Here is a 24,500-nt window from a genome sequence, read left to right as displayed (position 1 = left end):
CCAATGGAAATAGCTAGATGTTATCACAGCTCTTGTTGCCTAGTAACCAAAGCCCAATGTATAATTTCAATGGGATAAATTTGATGCATTTTGCCTCTCTTTTCCTTTTTAGTGGCAGAATACAATGTCTTTTTGTCTGATAAGTAAAATGTATTGACATCTGTAACTTTACAAACTCAATTACAATGATTTAAGAGCTGACGTAAATTTCCCATAATGAAGAGAGATCTTCTTGTAACCTTGCTTTACTGTTCATATGAGTGAGCAAGTGGCTCAGTGTGACTGTGCATACAAATCTTAAACTCTTTTCTGCATACCATTCTCAAATTTCACCTTTCCATTTTGTTTACTGGGTTGGTAATGATTTTACATATTTTTCTACTGAATCTATTTAAGCAATCAAGGATTGTTCTCAAAGCAGTCAAGGATTGTTCTCAAAGTTATTTGCTCAACTGTACTGATAACATGCCTAAAGTTATCTAGGACTGTGTTTGAATTAGTTACTGAAGTTGTAAGCAGGTGTGAAATGTTTGCTTCAGTGGGACAAGCTGTGTAAATAAATACTTGTAGTAGATTTCTAGCCCTGATTTTTGGTATGTAATTTCATATCTTATCCTAGAATTCACTATCAAATGAATTATCCACTCACTGCTATAACTAATCATACTGTAGTTCTAGTAATAGAAATTGTATTACTAATATTATCTTCACATTTTCATAAACATATGCTAAAATAACATTAGTTCACTGTACTGTTTTAACCTTGTCATTAGTAACCTTTAAACTTACTAAATTTGTTTTGAGTTGTGTGACTTTATCTGACACTTGTGTCTATTACAGATCTTCTCCCTTTATTTTGTTAGACTTATTTGATATTTTCAAGGATTATCTAAGATTTAAACTAGTTTTTAGTTATTTTGCTTAGCAGCAGTCTCTGTATCTCAGTGTATTCACATTTGTGTTTTTCCTTCATTTCTCTTTTACTAACAGTTGATATTCAAAGCAAACTTTTGTTAAATATATGATCCTTCTTTTTTGCTGTCTACATTGATAGCCAAATGTGTAAAACAGAGGCTATAGTGGATTATTGCTTCAAATTAGGGATTACTATCTTGAGGAATGGAAAGATGGTTTTCAAGCAGGCTTCAAATATGGCAGGCTGAAGGCAGAGGAACAGCCATAAATAGTAGAAGTGGGACCAAAAAATGAAGTTTAAAGCAGACATTAGCTTTACAAGGTTGTATCACCTGAAGTCCTTTTTGTTTTAGTTTGGGTCATAATTGTTAGTTTTATTTCAAGAAAAAAGTCTAAAGAGTAAACAATAACTAGCTCTTCAGAAGCCAAGTAGATAGATGCTTACAGAGATGATGGCAAATACTTGATTCTAACAGGCAGTTACTAAGATTAAAACTTCTTCCAAAGAGCAATAATGTAGAAGAATATTCCGCAGCTTTCACGTAGTAAGTGTTACACAGGTTTCTAAACCTTCTAGTTTTATTCTGCTCTTTTCTTCTAGTTTTCTTCGTTTGACTCTCTCTAATTCTACACAAGTAATTGTTTAAATGAGAAGCAAACATTAATCAGAATAGTGCAGCTATTGTCTTTGGTGTATCTTTTGCTTGCTTATTATTGATGCAGTCCTATAGTACATTTTTTTCTCTATATGTAAGGGAACAGTTGCAAAATTTCAGTGTTAAAATCTTGCCTGTTGTCATCCACTGAAGATGCAAGCTAACATTAATTTCACACTTGAATGTTCTAAAATAGAAGTCTCATTAAATTAACTGTGAAAGGCACAGAAAATGAAAATATTGTGAAGAAATTATATATAGCAGTATGGAATTTTGCTCAAAGGCACAATTATAGTTCATGTAAATCTTGTTTAAGTTTTACTGGGCAAATAAAATGTATGTTATACAGTTTTTAAAATTCTTCTTTACTTTTGCTTGCTTCATGAAAGTTGAAGGACAAATATGTCATTTATGCTAATTCCTTACTGATATGGAATTTTGATGACTTATAGAATATTTTATATGCTCAGGCTTTTAAATGCCTGAATTGTCATCCTTCCAAGAAGGTCACAGACTTCTTTGAAGCTGAATTGATTCCTTACTGGAATCAGTTGCATAAAGATGCTTATTATTGATGCTAAAAAATGGTACAATGTCCAGTGCTTGCATGCAAAGAAGATTTATATATCCTATCATGGTCTAGAAAACTTGGATTTAAAGAAATATCTAATGCTAAAGGATTGGAAATGAGATGTAATTATGGAGTGTTGGGAACAGTAAGAAGGGAACTTGTGAATGAATATCGGGAAGAGGTTTACATGAAGTGTGAGAATTACAATCTATGGAATGATTTCCCAGTGAACATGGTGGTAGAGATATTGCTTGTTATTTTAAATCTTAAATGGTATTTGCAGAGAGGTAAAATCATGTTAAAATTGGGGTTTAAGTTCTTCAGTCGCATAATGCTGAAATTTTCCTCTGTTAGTCTGTTAATTTTTCTAATGGATTATTTTGGTTTTTTTATTAATATTGAGAATACTCTTGTATAAGCTCAGAACTGAATTGGGATATTAACCACCTGTTGCTTTTTACAGGTACTGCTCCCAGCAGCTGGTCTCTTGCAACTGCAGGATGTGAGAAGGACTTGCTGTGAATTTTTGGAATCCCAGCTTCATCCTATCAACTGCTTGGGGATTCGTGCTTTTGCTGACATGCATGCATGCACAGATCTCTTGAACAAGGCCAACACATATGCAGGCAAGTTATCATTAGTATAGAAGATAGCTTGATATCTGTGTGTGTGGGTACACACACACGGGTTCCATGCCACCCAACCCCACCCAGAGGAAATTGAATGTTATCCAGGATGTTGCAGACATGTCTCTTCTGACGAAGAGTGCATTTGATATGAATGTCTTTAAGAGAAATAAAGTCTTCTGGCTGGAACATAGTTATAATAAGCACAAAGAGGCAGCATCTTCACGGCCTATAGGGCCATACAGGGTGCAAGCAATACAGAAAGAAGCTAGTTTGCTGTTTATAATTTTGCACTGTCGCTTAGGGGAGGAAATCGGGAAAGAAGAATTAAAATTCTGGCAACTGCCACAAGCCAAAGTCTGTAGGAAGTACGTGGGGGAAGAAAGATGAGGGTGTGTAGGGGGGCTATCTGTAGCCCCTGTACTGCACTGGCTAAGAAGCAAGAAACATACCATGAGTACTGCGTTATCAACTTGTCTTCTGAAAATCCTACTCATCTAGCTCAAGACTTGAAATTTCCTACTATAAAGGGTACCTGTAGTCTCATTCTTCTATCTTGACACAAAGTAGATAGAGATGCATCTTCTAACTGACTATATAGCTCAACCGACAAAATTCTACTTTCCTTGTAAAGAGCACTTGCAATTGGATTCTCATTTTTTTTCTGCAAAAAAATGTTCACGGATTCTTAATTTTATTACTAAAAGTACATTGTCACGTTCATCTTAAAGACTGTAACAGACATCTTGTTACAGATGTTACAGACATCTTCATATCTGTAAGAGGACTGGCTCATGTCAAGGCTTGACATTTTTGAAAATTAGGTTCTCATTTTGCTTGCTGTTGTGAATGAAAAAGCAATTCTGATTCTGTGGTGAAGTAACAGTAGCGTTGTATGCGGGGGACAAGGGAGAATAATTATTCCCTTTTTCTTGATGCTGGTGAGGCCTCAGGTGGAAAAATGCTGAACCGAACTTTAAGACAGATGCAAACAGGCTGAAGTGAATCCAAGGAAGTCTAACATGAACATATTAAGAAAACACTGACCTATGGCAAAGACTGTGAGAGAAGAGTTTCAGTCAAGAAACTAAAAGGCTAGGAGGATGAGAAGGAATGCAAATCTTCCTGTGTGTAAAAATGACTGAGAATAGAAATACCTCACAAGTTAAGCTTACTCAAAGTCGTTTCATATATCAAGGAAAAATGTAAAAGTAACACAGATCAGGCAGGCTGTGTCTGTGGAAGTTATGGACTCTCCACTGTTAGGCAGTTGTAAAAAAAAAACTGGTTAGACTAACTTCTGATTTAGGTTGATCTAAATCATGTCTGTGTGCAAAACTAGATGATTTGAAGTTCTTTCTAGCTTACATTTCTATGATTCTGTGAAGGCTAAAATCCTTTTTTTCTTTATATTCCAACATTTTCTGCTGTTGGAAACTGATACACATGTAGTTTCAGAGAAAGTACTACTAAATTGGTAATTTTTAACATAATGGATTAAAACCTTGTTTGACTGCTCTTGATGCCAAGAAAGGTTGCATAATTTAGATTACTAAAAAGTAAACAAAACATTGTGTAAGCTTGTAAGTTTGTAGCATAATACTGTAACCAAAACTAAGGCTTTTGATTTGTTCAAGTAGCAATGATCTCACTGTTCTTTTGTGTGTAGAGTGCCTTGGGGTCTTGATGTTCGAGTCAAGACTGAAGACGTTACACTGAGGAATTACTTTTTAATGGAAGCTTTTTGTAGTGAAAAAAAAAAACCTTTAGGGTTTAACTTACTAGCCAGCAAAGTAGTGTATTTCGATTAGAGCTTTGGCAGTGAATATTCAGAGAGTAGGACAAATTTGTTTGGAAATTCAGAAGTCACAGGTTGTCAGAGGTTGAGAGTGACTCTCGGGTATGCCTCCTTACATGCAGCTTGCACCATCTGCCCAGTCACAGATCCTTTCCTGTCTTTTCAGCGTCTCTTGGATGTTTCATTGCTACCTCAGGTTCAGCAAAACTGAATTGCTTTCCATCTAATCATCTTTCCCTTCTCCCTGTCTTCCTCTGTCACTGGTGATTTCGGTGTTCTCCCAGTCATTCAGTTCGTAAACTTTACAACTTTAACTTTCCTCCACCATTTTCTCTCAACTACTCAGTTGTGTGTTCCTCTATTTTGTTTCTTCCCTCCCTACCAAATCTGCTCTCCATCATGTTTCCCTTTTGCTGCAATGTAAATCTGTCTCTGCCATAACTTTGTTTGCTAAGGTCATTTTACTACTTTTGCAATATTCCTTTTCCCCCTGGATCAAATTCCAACCTCTCATCCTTGGCTTTTCCAGTTCAGCAGAATTACCCTCACTTGAATCTTGTATTTCATCTCTCTCTACTACTTTTGTGCTTGAAACTAACCTTCTCTTTCCTCTGTAATCAAACCACCTTCCATTTCTGTCAAATTCCTCCAGAAAGCACTTTCCTCGTCTATGCTTCCCTTTTTGTCATCGTATTTTTGGAGTCCTGCTGGCCCGTACCACGAGCTGCCAGCTCAACTCCTACTGTGTTTTTGCTGTATCTGCGTGGTGAATTTTAAAGCAACGCACACTCTGTTCTTACTCTTGAGATAAATATGCTGTGCATAGTCAGGGTGTGAGCTACTTCATTGCACTGCACTCTCCGTGCTGCCTTCCTTTATCCCTAGCACTCTGTCAGGCTTAGTACGAGAGCAATACAGAAAAGAGAATTAAAAATGAAATATCCTGATAAGGCTGCAGAAAAAATTCATATGATCGTATTGCTTTTCATAACTCTTCTAAAATGTACAGTGACCAATTAGCATCATTAACAATTAGTACAGAGTTACAACTGAAGATTTTCCTGAAATAGAACACTAAGTGCTTCAATTCACGTGTCTAGGTCCAAATAATAGGCTTTTTATTGCCTTGAGTAATTTTAGACCTCATAAAAAGAAGGATTTTGATGAATACTTTCAGTTGCCTTAATTCCTAGAAAATCTGTCTTCCGGTATAGATTTTTTTTCTTTACCCACTTCCAGGAGATTACAGTATCTCTATCAAGAATGGATGTTTCAGGAAAAAACAGAAATGCAGCAAACTCATATGATTAGGTGTCTGTCAACAGAATCCTTGGTTGCTGACTTAAGTGTGAAACTGAGGTATACAAATCAGCCATACTCAGAACCTTTTAGTCTAGTGAAATTGTATTCAAATTATTTATGTATCAATTTAAAAAAATTCAAAAGCTATTCAGGTTGTTTTTGTACTAGTACTAGCTTTTGTAATGTACACCTTACTCGAGAAGTTCTAATGTGTATGTGACTGAATGACTTTGTGATAAATGTATTTAGACTATTATGCAAAAAGTTTTAATTAAATCTTTTTGTCTTTGAGTAATATAATATCAAATCTGAAAAGCTATTATATTTTTGACCTTTTATGCAATAGGAAGCAAGGTGTACATTTGTTAACTAGAGTTATGTTTCAGATATTTAATGTTCTAGGGAACATACTTTGATATAGCAGTTGCTTAATTTTGAATTTTAAATTATTTTTTCCAACTTGTATTCCGACTATGCCGTAGTAACTTCTAAACTACTTCAGTTACTTCTAAACAGTCTTTGTTCAATTTAGTAGTTGAAGCTAATATTTATATAGATGACTTTCTAGAAATATAAAATTAAGACCCTGGCAAGACCTTGAGTGCAACACTGGTTAAATGTGTTTTGAGAGCACAGGAACTATGTCCAACTTGTAACCCTCCCGCTCTGGGTCATTTTGTTCAGGCATCCTTTGCTGTGCTCAGAGAGACTCTGCAAGCAGGATGCAGATAAGTGAAAAGGAGAAGGAAGCTACTTGTTGGTCCTAGCTGGGACTTGCAAGCTACTAGGCTGAGCACTGGCACGCTCAGTACTCCTGGTAAAAGCGCCCAGGGAGGAGGGGTTGGCCTTCATTTCTCCTTGGAATGGGCTGATCATCAGTCTTGCTGGATTTCTGTCTGCTGACTCCCTGGTTTTCTTCTGTACAGTTTTATACCTTTTCAGGTCAATGTTTTTCCTCTTGAATTTTCAAGCTTCTTACTGCCTGTATCTCAACCATCATAGCTTCTTTTCCCCCCTGTTCTTATCTCAAATGATTCTTTGTACTCTGTCAAGGCTCTTTCTTACAACTGAAAAAATTTTCTCAAAAGTCTGAGCCAAAGATACGTGGCTGTGCCATTTCAGAATTAGGCCTTGTATCACAGACAGCTGAACTCCCAAGAGCAGACATTTCAGGATTAAGGCACCGGAAACTAGAATGAGTACAGAAGAGGATTATTAGATTGAAAAAGCAGTGAAAATATTTCCCTGCTAGAGAAAATGAAAAGCATTTGGAAGTTTAACATCCCCCAGTCTTTATTTTGTTACACTTGCTATTTTATATTTAGGAAAAAGAGGCAGGGAGATACTTCTGCTAATAGGCAATGATAGCATAAAACCAAGTGGATGCCGATGTAGATCAGAAGTTATTAGAAAAGTGAAACTCTGGAACTTCCTTCCAGTGGGAGTAAAACCCAACTTTCATTAAAACTGGAGCTTCATAATCCTATGGTGGGGTTGGTCCTCCTGTAGCAGAGTGTGAGATTTCTGTAATTTAGGAGAGTCATTTATATGCATCTATGATGCCTATGGAGAGATCTGAAAATAGTGGACAATTGATACAGATTACTTGGAGTGAGCTTCTGTTGCAGTTAAACTTTGAGATGCTACCTGTTCTTGTGATGTTCCAGAAAGCAGCCCTGCTCTGGGTCTTGTCGTACTTGCACAGTCAGGGACTACGTACAGCTGAGGCTTCTCATTCTTCTTGTGTGAGGATTCCTATGAATAGTACGTGGCATGAGCATTGCTAGTCTGTCCTCAGTTTTAGTCTGAGATACATCTTACGTAGTCTTAGAGTATGTTCACAAAATAACAATTTTTCCTGAGAATATGGTGCATTTTATAGTTGTCGTAATGTTACGTACAACCTGAAGATAGATTGGTAAAGCCTTTTAACGAAGAGGGGTACGCCAACTTGGACTAGAGAGACACTTGCTCAGTGCTTAGGTCTTGACATATTTCTTAGTTATAACCAAAGAGTAATAATGTACTTCCACTCACTGCATAGGCTGGTACGGGGTTTGGAAACATTGGATTACCTGTGGAAGAACTCTATTTTGAGGACCAGCTTTACACAGTAAACCTTCTTGGCTTTTAGCATCATGCTGAGGAGATGTTGAAGAAACTTTTGTTAGGGAATCTTAGCATGTGTTGTGAAGCAGGGACTGCTGTGTTGTGCTTAACTGTGGGATACAGCGTTCTTGATTCTGGTGCTCGGAGTCTAAAACTTTGAGCCCTGACTAGACTTGGAGGCATGCATGTCTTCTGTAGACTATTCCTGTGTACATTCGTATGCATGAGATTGAAAGGATGTAGTTAGCAGAATCGTTCTTATGATTCTATTCTGAGTAGCAACATCTGTTGCTACGCTGCTATTACCTTGGCTGCTATGAATTTCATGGTGTTCTCAAAAGCAGTTATTTAAGCATAAAAATGACAAGTAAATCAGATTAAAAAATTTGATTCTGCAATGTTTAGCTTCTGCTGGTTCTCCAACTGGCAGAGCTTGTATCTATCCCTCCGTAATAAGGCTGGGGTTCCTGCTTGACCAGTGCCTTATCTTAGGCCATTAGCAAAGACCTTTTGTCCCAAGCCAAAAAAATGACAATGTGACATTGTGAATTGAAGCAACAATTTTAAAAACGAACTCTTGCTCAATATTTTTGTTTCAACTGCTTGAGAAATTGTCATTGTTCTTTTAAGCGAACGTAGGGCTTAGGTCTTTCCAAGCTCCCATGCATTGCTCTAAAACAAGAGGTTACCAGTTCAGAAAGCAGCTACATTTCTGGAAACTTCCAGCTGGTTTTATAGCATTATCACATCAGAAAGATTCAGGTACTCCATTTAGTTTATAGAAAATATCATCATCTGTTTTGTGGAATAGAAATAGTTGGCCTAAACCAGACAAAAGACACTTATGAGACCCGATATATTTGATTGTGATATTTTGTTTCACACACTAATATACATTGGATTACTGTAATGAAAAGATCTAGGGAATATGAGGGGTTTTTCCCTTTTTTCCAGCTGCAGCCTCTGGCACTGCTGAGCTCTGGCCATGTTTTTCATATGTGTTAATGTGGCTTTGGGAAGATCTTTGGGAGATTTCTGAAAGTGTACAAAATGTTAAAAAGATTTCTGGAAATAGATATTAAGTGTCATCAGCTGCTGGAACACCTCAGAAAAATGTTAGAAAATGACTGAAGCCTATTAATGATGGAACAGAAATTTAGGCAGTCTTCAACAATGTCATACACAAACGCTGACAACAGCCACTGTCATAAAACAAAAATGAGAAGATGGGTTACAGGCTTTTATTTTTGGCCACCGTGATTCTCTGAAAGGTTTTTAATCTGAGGGAACTTCAGCAGACCTTTGCTTCTGTATTTGTTTATTCCATTTAGTAAAGGCAATTAAGCCAGAGAAGGTCTAATCGTAGGTGTATAAATAAGTGAAATAGCATTTGTGAATCAATCCACAAATGTTTATTGCATAAAATGTCCTGTGTGGATTTCAGATGTAGCTTTCCTTCCTATGTAAACTGGTAAAAGTGGATATTGACCCTAAAGTTAGTGTCAATATCTTTATGGCCAGCAAGACTACCTGCCTTTTGGATAGAAGAGGCAGGTCAAGTGCTTGCTTGCTGCTGTGTGTATGTGTAATATGCATCTTCAGACTCATAACAAAATACCAAAAAGTGGTACATTTACAGCTCTTATTATCTTCCTGTGCTCTCCACACTGGCATCGTTTATTGTACATCCAAAGATTTTGTTACTAATCTCTTTCACGTTGTTAAGAACTTCCTTTTTGTCCTTTTAGTTTGTCCCTGAAGCTGAAGTCCCATCCTACTGGTACAGGGCAGACAAGGACAGATCTTTAGCTATTCAGGTAGAAACTGTCTCTCTCGGTTGTGAAAATGTGAAAATCTGTTTTTCATATGCAATTGGAACAGATATTTTAGAAATGTCCTAAAATGGAAGGGATTTTTTTTTTAAAGGCAGATTTTAGTTTTGATAATAAAGAAGTAGGATTCTACTTGCTTAGGAAGTGGGAATTTGGGAGCCAAGCCTCCGCAGCTCCTAAGCCAGCTTGTTTCCAGGCTGCCTGACTCTGGAGCCAGCTGGCTTCAACGTCTGGATAAAGCGGCAAGAAGTGGGGCAGGATTCCAATACGAATTTGTCAAAATTGCACACTGCGTGGAAAATTTGGATTTGGAAAAAAATAAGTATTCTCTCATGAAAACTTCCAGCCAGGTAGTTCTATCTGTTTGCTTATCTAGGAGATGTTCATGAAGAAAGTAGTATGTTACCTAATGCAACAAATAAAAACCAAGCTAATTTGAGATTTTGCAGGGGACAGATGCATGAAATACTTAATTGTGTCATAAGTTTCATGATGTTTGATGTTAATATCTCCAGATCATTGAAGCTTTCAGGATGTGAGCAGTAATATGGGATAGTACAAATCCTAACCCAGAAGGCAAAAAAATACACACACTCCCAATACTATTTTTCTCTCATAATTATTGGAAAAAGAGGATCTAAGTGGGATTTTTTGGAACTCTACTGAATCATTATTTCAAAGGTGCTGATATCCTTCTTGTTAAAAGGAAGCAAAAAGTTTGAATTTCATAAGCATTATTTTTATATATAATAAAATAGTGCCTTCTGTCTTCAACACTTGAACAGCTTTAGATAAATTGCCATTGGCAGACTTAATTGGTGTTTTCGCATTTCCTTGTTCTTTTTCAGTTTCTGATTATTTTGAATAACCTGTTTAGCTGTAATTTCAATTGGCTTCTGCCAAAAGATTATCTATCAATCAGTTAAGATGGTCTCCTTGACAACAAGAGATCTGGTTCTTAAGAGACAAGTTATTTCACCTTACCTCTTTTTTTGATGACTAAAATTTATATAGCAATCTACTCTCCTATTTCTCCTTTTTCTGTAATTCATTCAGCTGAGGATTTGTTTCCAGGTGTTGCTTGAGAACCTGAGCCTGTAGCTATTGACCCCAAGTAGTTTGTTTCAGTATCTCTTTTCCCACTCTTCTTTCTTTGCTTGGCCCCATGCCTTATTTTATGCTTTAAGCACAGAGGCTGACATCCAGTAAAACAGTCTTAGTTTTTGTTCAAGTGCTGTCTATTTTTGTCAGATTTTCTTCTACCGTTCTCTTCCTAGCATGAAGACAGAAGACAGCCTCACATTCATTGTATTAACTTTGAAAATTCTCAACTTTCACTCTTTTGGTTAGGAACTGGATCTTTTCCTATTTAGAGCATGTCATAAATCTCAATCACCTTTTAAAAATAGAAGGCTTTCATATATGAGTCTATAAAATCAACTGGGTATATGAAGTGTATCCTGTTGGATGTGATCCACTGCTGGATCAGCTTTCTCAAGGGAAGATGAACAAGGCTTCTGAACCTCAGATTTGATTGATATGAGTTGCTTCCCCTTTCTGCCTGCTTCTTAACTTCTGAGTACGGTACAGACATGCTGTTTTGTGGCACTGTCACTTGAAATTTCGAGTTTATCATAGGTAATTTGCATAAATAGTTTTTTCTCAATTTCTATTTGCCATATGCAAATAGTAAAATTCATCAGATACTTATTTCAATAAGCGTACCTCAGAAAATTCTACTTCAGCTCAAGAAACTGCATATTTGTAGTCTGAAAAGCAAACAGACATAAAGATTTGCAAGGAGTGGAAAAGTAATGGTGGTGTTATAAAAATCAATAGTATTTCTCCTCATTCTTTCTCTCCCATTGAGTGAAATCCGGCAGAAAATACTATGCGTCCATCGTAAGAGAATGCTGCAGAATTGGAGGGACTTGTAGTGGTGATGATTGCATGAATGAGAAGGCTGGTAGGATGAGGGACTGCAAAGGTGAGGACTGCCTGCTTCAAAGAGAGATGAAGGCTAAAAAGGAGTATAGAATAATGAATGATTTTGAGTAGACAGGTTGTGGCTTTCCCTATCATCGTACTCAGCATTAGAACATGGGGATATTAATTGAAAACTAATTAATGGTAAACTGGGTGTTAAATTTAGATGTGGACTACGGGATTATTACTATAGGAAGGTATTAAAGTCAAGAATTTAACAGGATTCAAGGGGGCTGGACTGTATCTCACTAAACTCATTGTTTAGTGAAATGTGGTTAAGGTAAAATAGCCTTCTGGCTACCAGTCTCTAATCTTTCATGGTTATAGTGAGACCTTTATGGGAGGAGGTTTTATTATCATACTTTTATATATAATTCTTGGACTTTTGTCTGAAGCAATTTGTGCTGCCTGTTTCGAGGGACAGGATGCTGAACTAGATAAAGGACAAGAATTATACCGTGTTAGATTTATCTTTTTATGCTCTCTAATCTTTAGTACAGTGCAAAAAAGCTGTTGTACCCTGCAAAGTTGACCTGAAAAATTTAGACTTCTTGATCTGGAAGTGTTCAGCATTCTTTGACTTTTTTTTAACAGATTAAGACAGTTTGCCAAGCATGGAGTCAACTCTAGTAGCACTAGTGGTGTGATAGAACAGGCTTTAAAAAGTTCTTTAGTTTGAATATGTTTAACCTTTTTTTACTTTAATTTTGAGTGAAATCTTAAATTCCCAGTAACAGTTGTTCCTTCTAACTTCCTTTAAGAATAGCTGAAGAGGGAAATAATAAGAGTTAACTGGATAGAGCTACTTTTTAAGCAACTGAATGGCTTAAAAAGCAATTCTAAGGAAGGGAGCGGACAACTGAGTAACTGAACGACAACTTGATAAAGATACATGCTCTATGTTAAAAGAAAATGTCTGGTTCTACAACTAAAACATTGAATGTTGTCAATTTTGTTTACTTTAAGTTGAGGCATTTAAAAAAAAACTGAGGAAAAACTACACGTCATCTACATGTTGTAGAGATTGTGATATGTAATATTTTTATGACCTTGGAGAAGCTCCGAGAGATGCAACAGGATCCAAACTTCTTGTTTGATTTGACCTACATTAGACTGCAAAACTGCTGGTTAGTTCTAATGAATCAGCCATTGTTCATGTTGAACTGCAGGTTTAAAGAATGTTTGTCAACAGCATAGAGGGCATATTCTTCTTCTGGAATCTTTTTTGCTGTATTTTTGTGTAAAAAGTTAGCAAAATGAGATTTAAGTAATTGTCAAGGACAAATACTGAGGTGAAGCAATGCTGAAAATGTTAAATTGCTATGATTGCTACTTCTAGTATAATATATTTTTAATATTTCAATTATTTTAAAGAATCTTTAAATATAAAAGCTGTTTGTGAGACCAAGCTTTAACCTATATAAAATGTTTTAAGTTAAGGGTATTGCTTCTAGGTATGACAAAATAGCATGCATATTGAATCGTTCTGTTTTTCCTCTGCTGCTTTCATGCTCGTTGTGGGTTACACTTTGCACTGTATGTTAGAGTACTTCTTTTCCTCCAAACAGAACAGCACTTTTCTGATGTCGTACTTAGTGAAGAATACCTCAATCTTGGTGTAGAGCAGGTGTGCAGTCTTATATCCAGTGACAAACTCACAATTGCCTCAGAAGAGAAGGTAAGACCATCTGTATCTCAGTATTTTTTTTTATCCTCTTGGATGAGAGAGAGAGCTTGCTCTTACTGCTCTTGTACACTTGTTTGGATGTGTTCTTTGCTTCCTCAGTGAAATTGGGCATGTATTGTGCTCATGTTTACAGGATTTTTCCCAAAAGTGCTGTCAGTCTGATGTTGAAAATTAATCTCAACTCTTAAAAATCCTAAAACTGTATTAAATCACATAACTCTCTGTTCTTTGAAAAAATGGAAACTAAACTAAATGGAAACTAAACTTCTATCTTCAAGCAAAACAAACAGAACACATGCTGTGAGTCACATACACAGGAGTTTGGTTTACCAAGGGGTAAATAACTCAAAAATAGTAGTTTGAAGAGCAAGTATATGCCATCTACTAACTTTAACATCAGCAGTCCCACAAAGGTATTAAAACTCTGTATGTATATGTGGGCTGTTTAGCCTAACTGAACAAATGTGGGTTGCAAAGGAGATGGCTAGGTAGCTTGGTATAACCAAACGAGTTTAAACGTGTGGGCTCACCTCTAGCTAGATCTCATTCTTTTAAAGCCATTTTTGAAACTCTGTGATCTTCAGTGAGCCCAGTGCATCTCTTTGAACCTGTAATGGTTTTCAGGTTGTAGATGTATTCATTTTTTAATCCAGTTGTGATCAATTTAAAATACGTTGGTTTTCTTTTTTCCGCGGAGTATATAGTTGTACTAACACCTCTGTTCAAATGCGACTAAATTGTATTCAAAAGCATGTTTGAATACTAATTTGTATGGCTAGGTAGTGTTTCATGTTAAAACATTTTTGAAACTTTGAATCTAAGAACCATCTGCTTAAACTGCAACTAGCAAAGTTATGTTGCTGTTCCCATAATACCCTGAAGGTCTGGTTTCATCACTTTGGTTCTGATACATGTGATGCTGCTTCTGCGGAGTATAATTAAGGTTTTAATTCTTTAGTGTATGATGAGCTGCTGTGCAATCGAGGAGAAACTAGGCTTGGGATTGCTGCTTCTAGTAAGACTCAGTGATGATAAGTCATTTGAATGATGATGTGGCAGGTCAATTTTCCAAGAAAGGAAGAAACGTAGGAGGATTGTAATAGCACTGCTGCTGTGCTGTTTGTTTACCTAGTTTTATTGGATTTTCAGTATCAATGAAATTACTGTGTGCATTTTGTCAATGTAACGCAGCTATCCTTGAAACACCAGTAGAGGAGTGATATAAAATGAGACTGGCTAATGCATCTTCAGAATTTTGTAGTGGATAAATATGGAAATAATGGGAGCTGTAACTGCTGTCGTCTTAAGTTAGGAATTTTAGTACAAGCAAAAACTATTTTCAGAGGCACACTGATATTTTCATACTTATGAACTTGTAAGTCAAGGGACTTGCATTTGTTTGTTTCCTGGAAGGTATTTGAAGCAGTGATAGCGTGGGTAAACCATGACAAAGATGTAAGGCAGGAGCTAATGGCACGCCTGATGGAGCACGTTCGGCTGCCTTTGCTTTCCCGGGAATATTTAGTTCAGGTAAGCAAAAAGGAATACTAATTCTTCTGCACGTGAACGTTTCTGTTTATTTTTTTCTAATGCCAGATGGATAATTTTAAATTTAAACAGAGTAATGTAGTGTGTTACTGATAGTAAAAATAAACAGCCAGCCACGACCACGTATGCATGTGCACATACACACGCACACACACAGAGTCAAATGAGGGATTGCCACATAGAGGATGACATATATAAGTAATTTATCTGTTTGGCTGACTACTTGTCGTACCACACTAGTAATTTGAATGATTTAATTCACTGAGGTCAGGTTAGCTTTCATTTGTAATATGATCTTTGATACGGATCTGTTTTCATAAGTGAATTTTCAACTTCAGAATTGTGTCTATTGTTTAAGTTGAGTAGGAATTAATGACAAAGGAAACATTCCTTTACCTGGTTCAGATATAATACATTTTTAAAAAATTTTATAATCTCATTTTTACTATTTTGGTGTCAGGACAAATATTTAAGATTGAAAATATGAGTTCACTATTAACATTGGTTAGTAGGTGTAGTAGTAGGTTGGTAGGTGTTTATTTTAGAAATTCTGGTTCTGTGATACGAATTTCCTCTACTTTGTGTGGGTTGGGTTGGTTTTTTGGGTGTGTTGCTGTTGTGGTTTTTTTATTGTTGTGGGGTGGCTTACTAGTTTGTTAAATTAATCTCCACTACTCTCCCCCCCACCACCCCCCCTTAGTGATCTGTATTCTCTATATTTGAAAAGTCAAGAAATGTGCCTGACTGTAAGAAAAGTGATTTACCTTGCCTAACACCGTTTCTTCCACTTACTAACTGAGAATCAACATCTCCTGATTTTTTTTTTTCTTTTTAGTGACTACACATTGCCATCACATAAATTTGTATCTAACTGTGGTTAAATGGCAATCTAAAAAATCAGATAAATCTGCATTTGTGTGATATAACAGAGGCTTTATTACACTTCAGATTGTGATTTGTGTTTTACTTCCTTAACATGCTCAGACCTTGTTAAACTTCTATTAATAAACAGAGAGTTGAAGAGGAAATACTGGTTAAGAACAGCAGTGCTTGTAAAGATTACCTCATTGAAGCTATGAAGTATCACTTGCTACCAACTGAGCAACGAGCATTGATGAAAAGCACTCGAACAAAATTGAGAACACCTGCTAGCCTTCCAAAAGTAAGACCCTTATTTTTGCAATGTACTTATTTCTTCAAACTCCATTTTAAAAGATTTCATGAGAGCATGACCGTCACTTGGGGTATTCCAGTAAAAATTTTTGTACCAGAATTATTTATCACAAAAATGTAACAAGTGATTAGCTTTATGCTCCATACTACTTATGCTATAGATGTTTTAGTCCCCCACCTACACGCACCACCACCACTACCTCCCCCCCAGTAAATATTTTTTGGTAAGTGCTTTGGCATTTGATAAATACACAATTATGGGGAGGTAAGCCTGTTTTTTTAAAAACAATCAAAACAAAACAAAGACTGAAGCTTCTGAGTTGAGACATTTTATTCAATTTTTACCTAAATATTGCCTTTTGTTCATTTTAGGAGAAAACAAAACAAACATTAGATATTCTTCCCAATGAAGTAAAGAAGTTCTCTCATAGTACTATTATGGCAACTGCAATAATGGAATAGGAGATTCCGTTCAGCAGATTTAGCACGTTCCTTTCAAAGGAACCTGATAAGGCTGTTCTGTGATGGATGGTCATAGTTCCATTGAACATCATCGACACTGAATTCTCATACCTGAGGTCAGAGTAGGATGTGCAGATACAGCAGGATCTGCCTTATTCATGGGAGCTCTACTTAGATTCTAATTGCTTCCAGCTTTTCTTCCTCAGATATTTCCTCTGGACACAATATTTACAAATTGCATGTGTTTTTTAAAAAAATGAATTTTGCTTAACTTGCAAGACTCAAATTTCTTATTTAGGAGAACCATCCTTTAATTATTTCTTGTATAAAAGCTTTATTTTTTTAACACTTTTTTGATCTTTCAGGCGCTCTCATATATGCAAATAATGAAAAAATATTATTACCTCCCTTTTAGTTGATGATGGTAGTTGGAGGACAGGCACCAAAGGCAATTCGCAGTGTTGAATGCTATGATTTTAAAGAAGAACGCTGGCATCAGGTGGCTGAATTGCCTTCCAGAAGATGTAGAGCGGGTAAATGATGCCTAATTTTTTGTTGCGGTTGGTAATGCTTCAGAATTTAGGCGTCTGCATAAAGCATCCTGTGTTCTTTGGAACAGTATTTAAGATATTTATCTGAGAAGGGCTAAGCCTTGACTTCAGCCATCATCCTTAAAATTTGAATTACTTGCTAATCTGGAACAATACAAGTTTGATAAGTTGATCTTAATTTGTGCTTTGGTTTGTAATCTCTAGAATAAACTGCTTGATTACCTCCCATAGATACAGATGATAAATTTAAATATTAATGCATTATAATAACGAGTAATTTTACTATTAAAATACCCTGTTATTATTAAATGAGATGAAGAATGTGAAGACACGACCAACCGATACTAAAAAATCTGAAAATGTGATCTTAAAGCAGCTATCTAAGCAAGGAGAAATTCAGCAAGCATGATATTCAGAAGTGTGAGCTATTAATAACAAAAAGCGTCAGAATTTCTAGTGCTTAATCTGAACGAAGTGTGGCTCTAGGACACTGTCAAAAGCCTGATAGTGTAGTGAGTACTGTAAACTGTGTCAAGTTTCTGCATACTTAGGGCAGTATGGAATAAAATTGATTGACAAAGAGACTTAAAACGCTCATCTTTCCTCCCCGTTTCCCTGCTCTAGGAATGGTGTACGTGGGAGGCATGGTTTATGCTGTTGGTGGTTTCAATGGTTCTTTGAGAGTTCGCACAGTAGATTCCTATGATCCGGTGAAGGACCAGTGGACAAGTGTTGCTAATATGCAAGACAGGAGAAGCACACTGGGAGCAGCTGTATTAAATGGCCTTCTTTATGCTGTGGGAGGATTCGACGGGAGTACAGGTATATTTGCCTTTATACACTGCTGATTAGCTTTGACTACTCTTGACATAATAATATCAACTTTGAATGTCTCTTTCCTGGTAGCTGTGATGAAACCAAGCATGAGGGTAGCCTGACATCTTGTGGTGTGGAATGTGCTTTAGTGGTCACACCCTTCTACCTAAACAGTGGACTGCTTGTTCCCGTCTACAAGTTTAGGCTTAATGACTAGTGAATCTTTGACCAACTGAGTATATCCTTTCAGTATTCCTTCTATAGTCAGAGTCCTTTACTCATGGAAGATGTGAGCAGAAAAATTATCTGGCCTCTTTTGTCCTGTTAACATATGAAATATACCCCTGCGTTTTCATGTAGTGTAAATAGGATTACAAACGGCTTTCTCTGACCTGTGGGAAGGCTTTGGACATACACTGTTCATTCTATTCACAGATGCATTAAACCATTTGTGCAGAGGTGATCCTTTTCCTTAACTATTACAGAAGCATATGTAGGAGAGAGCATTGTGACTTTTAATTAAAAAGAAAAAAAAAAATCCAGGGAAGAATTTTTCAGTTCTGCAAAAGCTTTTATTAATTTGCCCATTTTCAGACACCAAGAATGGGTTGACTGTAATTGGCTATCTAAAGGACATCAGTTGTGCCTTTTGCACAGTAACTAACAGTCCTTAAAATGAAGTAATTTGAATTTTCAGATATGAAGAATTTTCCGGAAGGTAGGCAGTATGTCGCACCTAGATTTCTAGAGAAAATAATGTTGTATTGTCTTCGTAGGTTTATCATCAGTCGAAGTTTACAACTTAAAGACTAATGAGTGGTTTCATGTGGCTCCAATGAACACAAGAAGAAGTAGTGTTGGCGTAGGTGTTGTTGGAGGTAAGTTGACAAATGATATTAGAAAGAAGAGGGGGGGAAATCCAGTCATTTACTCTACTACCTTTTCTCACTTTTGAAAACATACTTCAGATTTATGTTTTTGCTCAACCTTGTAATTCAAATAGAATGATTGTGTTGTTCATGCCACTTGGTTTTGACCAGCTTTTAGCATAGTTGTCTTAAATTTTTTTTCAGAGCTTCTACTGTGCCTGAGGCCAGCTGAGGAAAAGCTCGCTAAGCACGCATGCTCTAGGTTACGCATGTCAGCAAAGCTAGAGAGCCTGATTACTGAAGCGATGACCTTATAAATTGGTCTTTAGTGATGTAGGACTGCAGTATTGTCAACTCTGTTATCTGGCTGACTTTGCTGGTTGCATGCTGGGGATGATCTCAAGGACAGTGCCAGGAAAACTGCTGACTTTCGAGTCAGCTTGGTGGTGAATAGCCTGGATGTCGCTTGCAAAATGCAGACCTGGGCTGGCTCTTGGGTCTTAAAACAGTTTTAGGTGTGTGTTTTAACTGCATAGGAGCCACTGCTGTTTCTGATCTGAAAATGCAGACTGTACAAGTAATTTTCATCTGAATTTTTGATATTTCTAGGAAGCCTATTTGCAAGCTTCCATCGTTGAACATACCCAAATTAGCTTGCTTTTGAACAATTCCTAATTAAAAACAGGATAAAGTACCTTTGTATTTCAGCTAGGCAATTTAAAATCTTTTGACTCGCATTGTTCTTGTTAGATACTGGCTGCCTTTTACATCCTAAAAATGACAAGAACTATATTGTACTGTCTTAAACTATTTACAAAATAGACACTCAGTAACTGATTGACGACAGCTACTGATTAGTAGCTAATTCAGAGAATGACGACTTCCCCTCAGCCTGTGTACCAATATAGTCTGTGTGCATTAGAAATTTGTAGGTTTCTGTTGGTTACCCTTCCAGGTAAACTGTATGCTGTTGGTGGCTACGATGGGGCGTCACGTCAGTGCCTTAGTTCAGTAGAATGCTATGATGCTAATACAAACGAGTGGACCTACGTTGCAGAAATGAGCACTAGACGGAGTGGAGCAGGTGAGTGGACCAGAATCAACTACCCTTGCAAAACAAACAAATTTGTGGTTTTAAAATCTATCTAAAAATGTAAAAGGTAAGCTAAAGTCTGAGTCTAATGGACTAATGTGTTAGTCTTAGATGGCTGATATATTGCAGGTTATAAATACAAAACTGTCCTACAGAGTAAGATTCAGTCTGTTAATAGTAAATATCTTTCCTTGCTTTTTCATACTTTTCATATTCCTCTTCTTCCCATAACTTCTGATGTTTTTAACATACAGACTAATATGCATGGATTGTGACAATCAGTTTAATATCACCTAAATGCTGAAGTGTCAAAATCTCGATGGCCAGGATGAAAAAATGTCATTTCTTCAAAGATGTCTCTTTGCCAGCGTAGGGCTGATTTTTCTAATAGTGTTTTCAGGTTGACTTTACGTGTGAACTATGACTAGATTTTTCACCTCTTTGGAGGACTTGTTCTGCATTCTGATTCACTGCAGGAAATTTTGTCCTTGTTCATTCTTAAGTTTGTATTACTGGTTTCATCCTATTACTTCCACTTACGTACCCTTTGTTTCATCTTCAGTAACTCTTCTCATCACCTGGTGTTTACATCCTTTGGATATGTATAGGCTACTACATGTTATCCTTCCTTATCGTTTAGCCAAGGTATATCCGTTTATTTCTTTATAATCTTAAAAAATCCCTTCTTTATTTTTTTTGTGGAATTTTTTTTCCTTCTTGCAATTCTGAGTATGTGTATTTCTCTTTAAAGACATCAAAAGTGCGCTGTGATATTCTGCTTTTGTTTAATGAAATGATGCTTCCACAGCTCCAAATTGAGTTTAGCATTTTCATTATCTATTTATATTATGGACTCAAATCTCATTTACTGTTCACTGTCCTCTATTTGTCTTTTGGTATTTCAGGTTTTTTCAACTCGCAGAAGTTGTTTTATTTCTCTAGATGCGTTCCCATGGACTTTTTCAAGTCAAATTGCATGATATTATTTTATGTTTATTTTTTTAGTTGTTTGAGTCACGTTTTTGCCAAGTACTCAGTGGTGCTTTTTAGCAACACCTTTCAAATATCTACCGGTGATTGCATTAATGTGCTTCATAATTGGAAGAGATGTTGCTACAAATAAAATTGGATGGACTTCTAGTATGCTCAGTAGATGATTAATAGTTATCCCAACTTTTCATCTTGCCTTCCATTATTTATTAACTCTGAACAGTTCTTAATCTGTATAGATGTTTAAATTAGGTCCAAATTACTTAAAAAGAAATATATAAAAGTATTAAAATCATTACTAAAATTAAGATTTGTGATACTTCCATTATACCATTACAACATCAGCAAGTTGATATGTCTGTTATTGCTAAAAGTAATGTTTTGATTGTGTTTCTAAACTAAAACTATGATGTTAATGAAGGAAACATGATACACTATATCTCAAGGAAACAGTTGTCTTGTGAAAATTCTAGTTACTCAGTCTGTGCATCTTGGAAGTAAATTCTGGATTAAAAACTGGCCAGAGTTGCAGTAAGGGTAGTGTTAAATACTCCTGTCTAATATTGGCTAATTTTGAGGAAAATATTTATATAAAATGGGCAAATTACAAGTATCATTATAAAGACAAATAGTGTTGGTGGGTTGTGACAAAGCTTCATTTTGCAATCTGCCCGCACACCCATTTTATCTCAGCGTTATTTTTTTTAAATATTCTGTTTTTGCAAACTATCGTTGTGCTTGTAGCCTATTTATATGCTACATATTTTCAGATTTTTTTTAAATGTTGAATTACTTCTACGACTCTGAAATTTAGTGCCTTAGATACACTAACTACTGGGATCTTTCTGCCCATCTCCTTCCTCCCCTTGTCCCAGAGTTCAGGACCGTGTTTGTTTACTCAACACTGCTGCTTTTTACCTTGTCCTCTGATTAAAAAAAATAAATTGCAGAGGAAAAGTAAATGTAGCCAGTTATTTCAGATTCATATAATTGAGTAAAATAATCAACATTCTTCTGTGCCACTCTGTTAAATACATGGAAAATTATATTTGTGTGTGTGGGAGGAGTGGGTGGTATTGTGAAAATCCTGACTACGGATCGAGCTTGGCTCTAGTGGCCAAATATCCAAACCCACCAGAACTGTTTCAACTGGCGATCAGTCCTGGTGGTGTTATGGGTGCTAACTAAAGAGCGTTTTGTTCCTGTATTAAACCTTTGGATCTCTGGTCATCTCAAGGAACTTAAGCCCATCTCTTCTGTTCCTACTGCTTCGGCTTCAGAGGTTAACCCTCAGTTACTCTTCTTTAGTACCAACTGCTTCTCAGTTGATCAATACGGGGACAGATCTGTTTCCAGCAACATACTGGGATGAGGAACTTCAGATCCAGATATAGGCCATTTGGGAGGGATGAGAGATATAAGACAGGGTCCTGAAAAATGGGCAGGAAAGAAAAATAACAAAGAAAGGAGAACTCAGAAGACGGCAACAAGAGGATGCAGACGGAAGGAGCAAGAAATAAGGTAGGACTTGGAAACTGGGTGTGGGATTAAGGGAAAATGAAGTGCCAAAGAGGAACGGAGGACATTATTATTAAAAATAAGGAGCTATCAAAGAAAAAATGGCAATGTGGCAGAGGGAAAACTCTACACACTGAATAGGAAGGTCAGTAACTATACAGAATGCCTGGGTGGGGGCATTTATATCACATCACATATTTAAACTAAAAATCTTAGCCCTCCTTCTAGCTCTGTAATGTTTAATGCTATGAAAGATGAGTGTTGTATTATCCTGCCTAATAAAGTGTGATCAGAGTGGGAGAAAGAAAAGCTGTCACTATACTGTGACATGATAGCTAGAAATAATAGCAATAAAAGAGGAATTAAATTAACTGGGAAGGATATTGGGAGAAGTTAGTAGTGAATATCACTGATAAAGCATTAAATAGCATGATTCATAAAGCAGTGTCCTATTAAGAAGCTATTTTTCAGATTTGCAGTGCCGATTAACTCTTCCATGTCTCCTTCCCCTCTTCCTTTAATTATTAAAACCTGTCTTTTTAATAAGAAAATATAGTTATTTCAGCAGGAGTCGTTTCTCTCCCCATATAGGAATGGCTCTTACATACAATATTAGTGATATGTTTTCAAAGATATTTCAGCTGGCTATTAAGGTCTTGGTTCTTTGGGTTTTTTTACCCCAGCATTTTTTTTTCTCTGAAGGACTTAATGGATCTTTTGCACTCATACTTGCTGTTTCCCTTTAATAAAGATTTTAAGCTGTGCCTTTTCCATGGAACCCTTTAAGAACTATATTTTCAAATCTATATCTCAGCTTTGAGTTTCATAATCTTAAATGTGACATACATTAGGTTTCCCAATGTACTTTCATAGTAGTGTTTTTTGTTGTCTTTATTGTCCATCACTCACAAGTTTTAATGCAAACCCCCCTCCCCTTTCTTAAATCTACTATGTTTGGGTTTAATAGTGCATTATAAAGTGAGGAATAAACAGGCTTTCCTGCCTGCTTCCCCTGTTACCATCTTTTCAATATGTGCAGCCTGATTAGCCAGTAGACATAGACTAGCTTTATTTATTCCTTTATTCCAAGCTTACCGATTGATAAACTTTTGTTGTAAAGGAGACCCTTTAATATTCTTTTGGATATTTTGATAACTGAAGCTTGGTTCAAGGAACCTTGGTGTTCTCCAAATCCCGGAGGAGGAAGGTGCTCACTCTGTTTACTTTGATTTCATAGATAGGCTTACAAGGTATTCCAACACTTCAGTGGAAACATCCCTATTGTATAATGTCTATCCATTCAACTTTTATCCTCCGTACTGCAGTTTTTACTTTCTAAAAATTCACTTAACGCTTTATCATCTTGTCAGATTTCTGTTATGCTGGCTGGGCATGCCGTCTCATTTACTGTCACTTCTAATTAGTCCTAAATTTCAACAATGCTCATTTTCCTGCACATCATTTTTCGTCCAGAATTTTCTAAATCTTCTGTTGCAGAACAGCCCGAGTCTTTGTATGCTGCAATATGGTAGATGGGCATGCAAGACATTTTATCAGTGTCTTGCTGTAGTTACTGTCTTTTTGCTTTAATGCATCCTGACCCAAGTGTTTTCCGAAGTAGTTCCTAACATTGACTGGATGAAGGATTTGTGTTAGTGGACATAGTATTTGTTGTTTCTCCTTTGTATCAGTCAAACCATTCTCTGGTTAATTTTGAGTATTTTCATATGTTCACAGGTGTTGGTGTGTTAAACAATTTATTGTATGCAGTAGGTGGTCATGATGGTCCTTTGGTAAGAAAAAGTGTTGAAGTGTTTGATCCTGTCGCCAGTACATGGAAGCAGGTTGCAGACATGAACATGTGCAGAAGGAATGCAGGTATATGCAACAATTACTCTAAAACAGTGGTAATATTTAGTGTAAATGGCACGTTCCTGGATTTCTGCTGCTTTCATGATGTCGCAGAATAGAAACCATGCTTTTATGGGGTGAACAAGC

The 24,500-nt window shown here is 36.5% G+C and overlaps 1 protein-coding gene across 5 annotated transcripts in view; it reads left to right on the top strand.

Moving 5' to 3' along the window:
* The window catches only part of KLHL2 (kelch like family member 2), a 63,821-nt gene that overhangs the window by 37,365 nt on the left and 1,956 nt on the right, over positions 1-24,500 (top strand). For 4 of the 5 annotated variants that reach the window (XM_076336567.1, XM_076336569.1, XM_076336571.1 and 1 more), the window contains 9 exons: positions 2,606-2,768; positions 13,364-13,473; positions 14,896-15,012; positions 16,043-16,192; positions 17,081-17,198; positions 17,841-18,038; positions 18,809-18,910; positions 19,857-19,985; positions 24,240-24,380. In XM_076336567.1, coding sequence (XP_076192682.1) covers positions 2,606-2,768; positions 13,364-13,473; positions 14,896-15,012; positions 16,043-16,192; positions 17,081-17,198; positions 17,841-18,038; positions 18,809-18,910; positions 19,857-19,985; positions 24,240-24,380 — 1,228 coding nt within the window. Of the gene's footprint in view, positions 1-2,605; positions 2,769-13,363; positions 13,474-14,895; positions 15,013-16,042; positions 16,193-17,080; positions 17,199-17,840; positions 18,039-18,808; positions 18,911-19,856; positions 19,986-20,556; positions 20,640-20,899; positions 24,381-24,500 lie in introns of those variants that run through there. The other variant, XM_076336568.1, reaches the window with a different exon arrangement.

This window comes from Aptenodytes patagonicus, chromosome 4 (assembly GCF_965638725.1).
Source record: "Aptenodytes patagonicus chromosome 4, bAptPat1.pri.cur, whole genome shotgun sequence".
NCBI lineage: Eukaryota > Metazoa > Chordata > Aves > Sphenisciformes > Spheniscidae > Aptenodytes > Aptenodytes patagonicus.
Note: the sequence above shows the minus strand (reverse complement) of the source record. Positions and strands in the feature narration are given on the sequence as shown.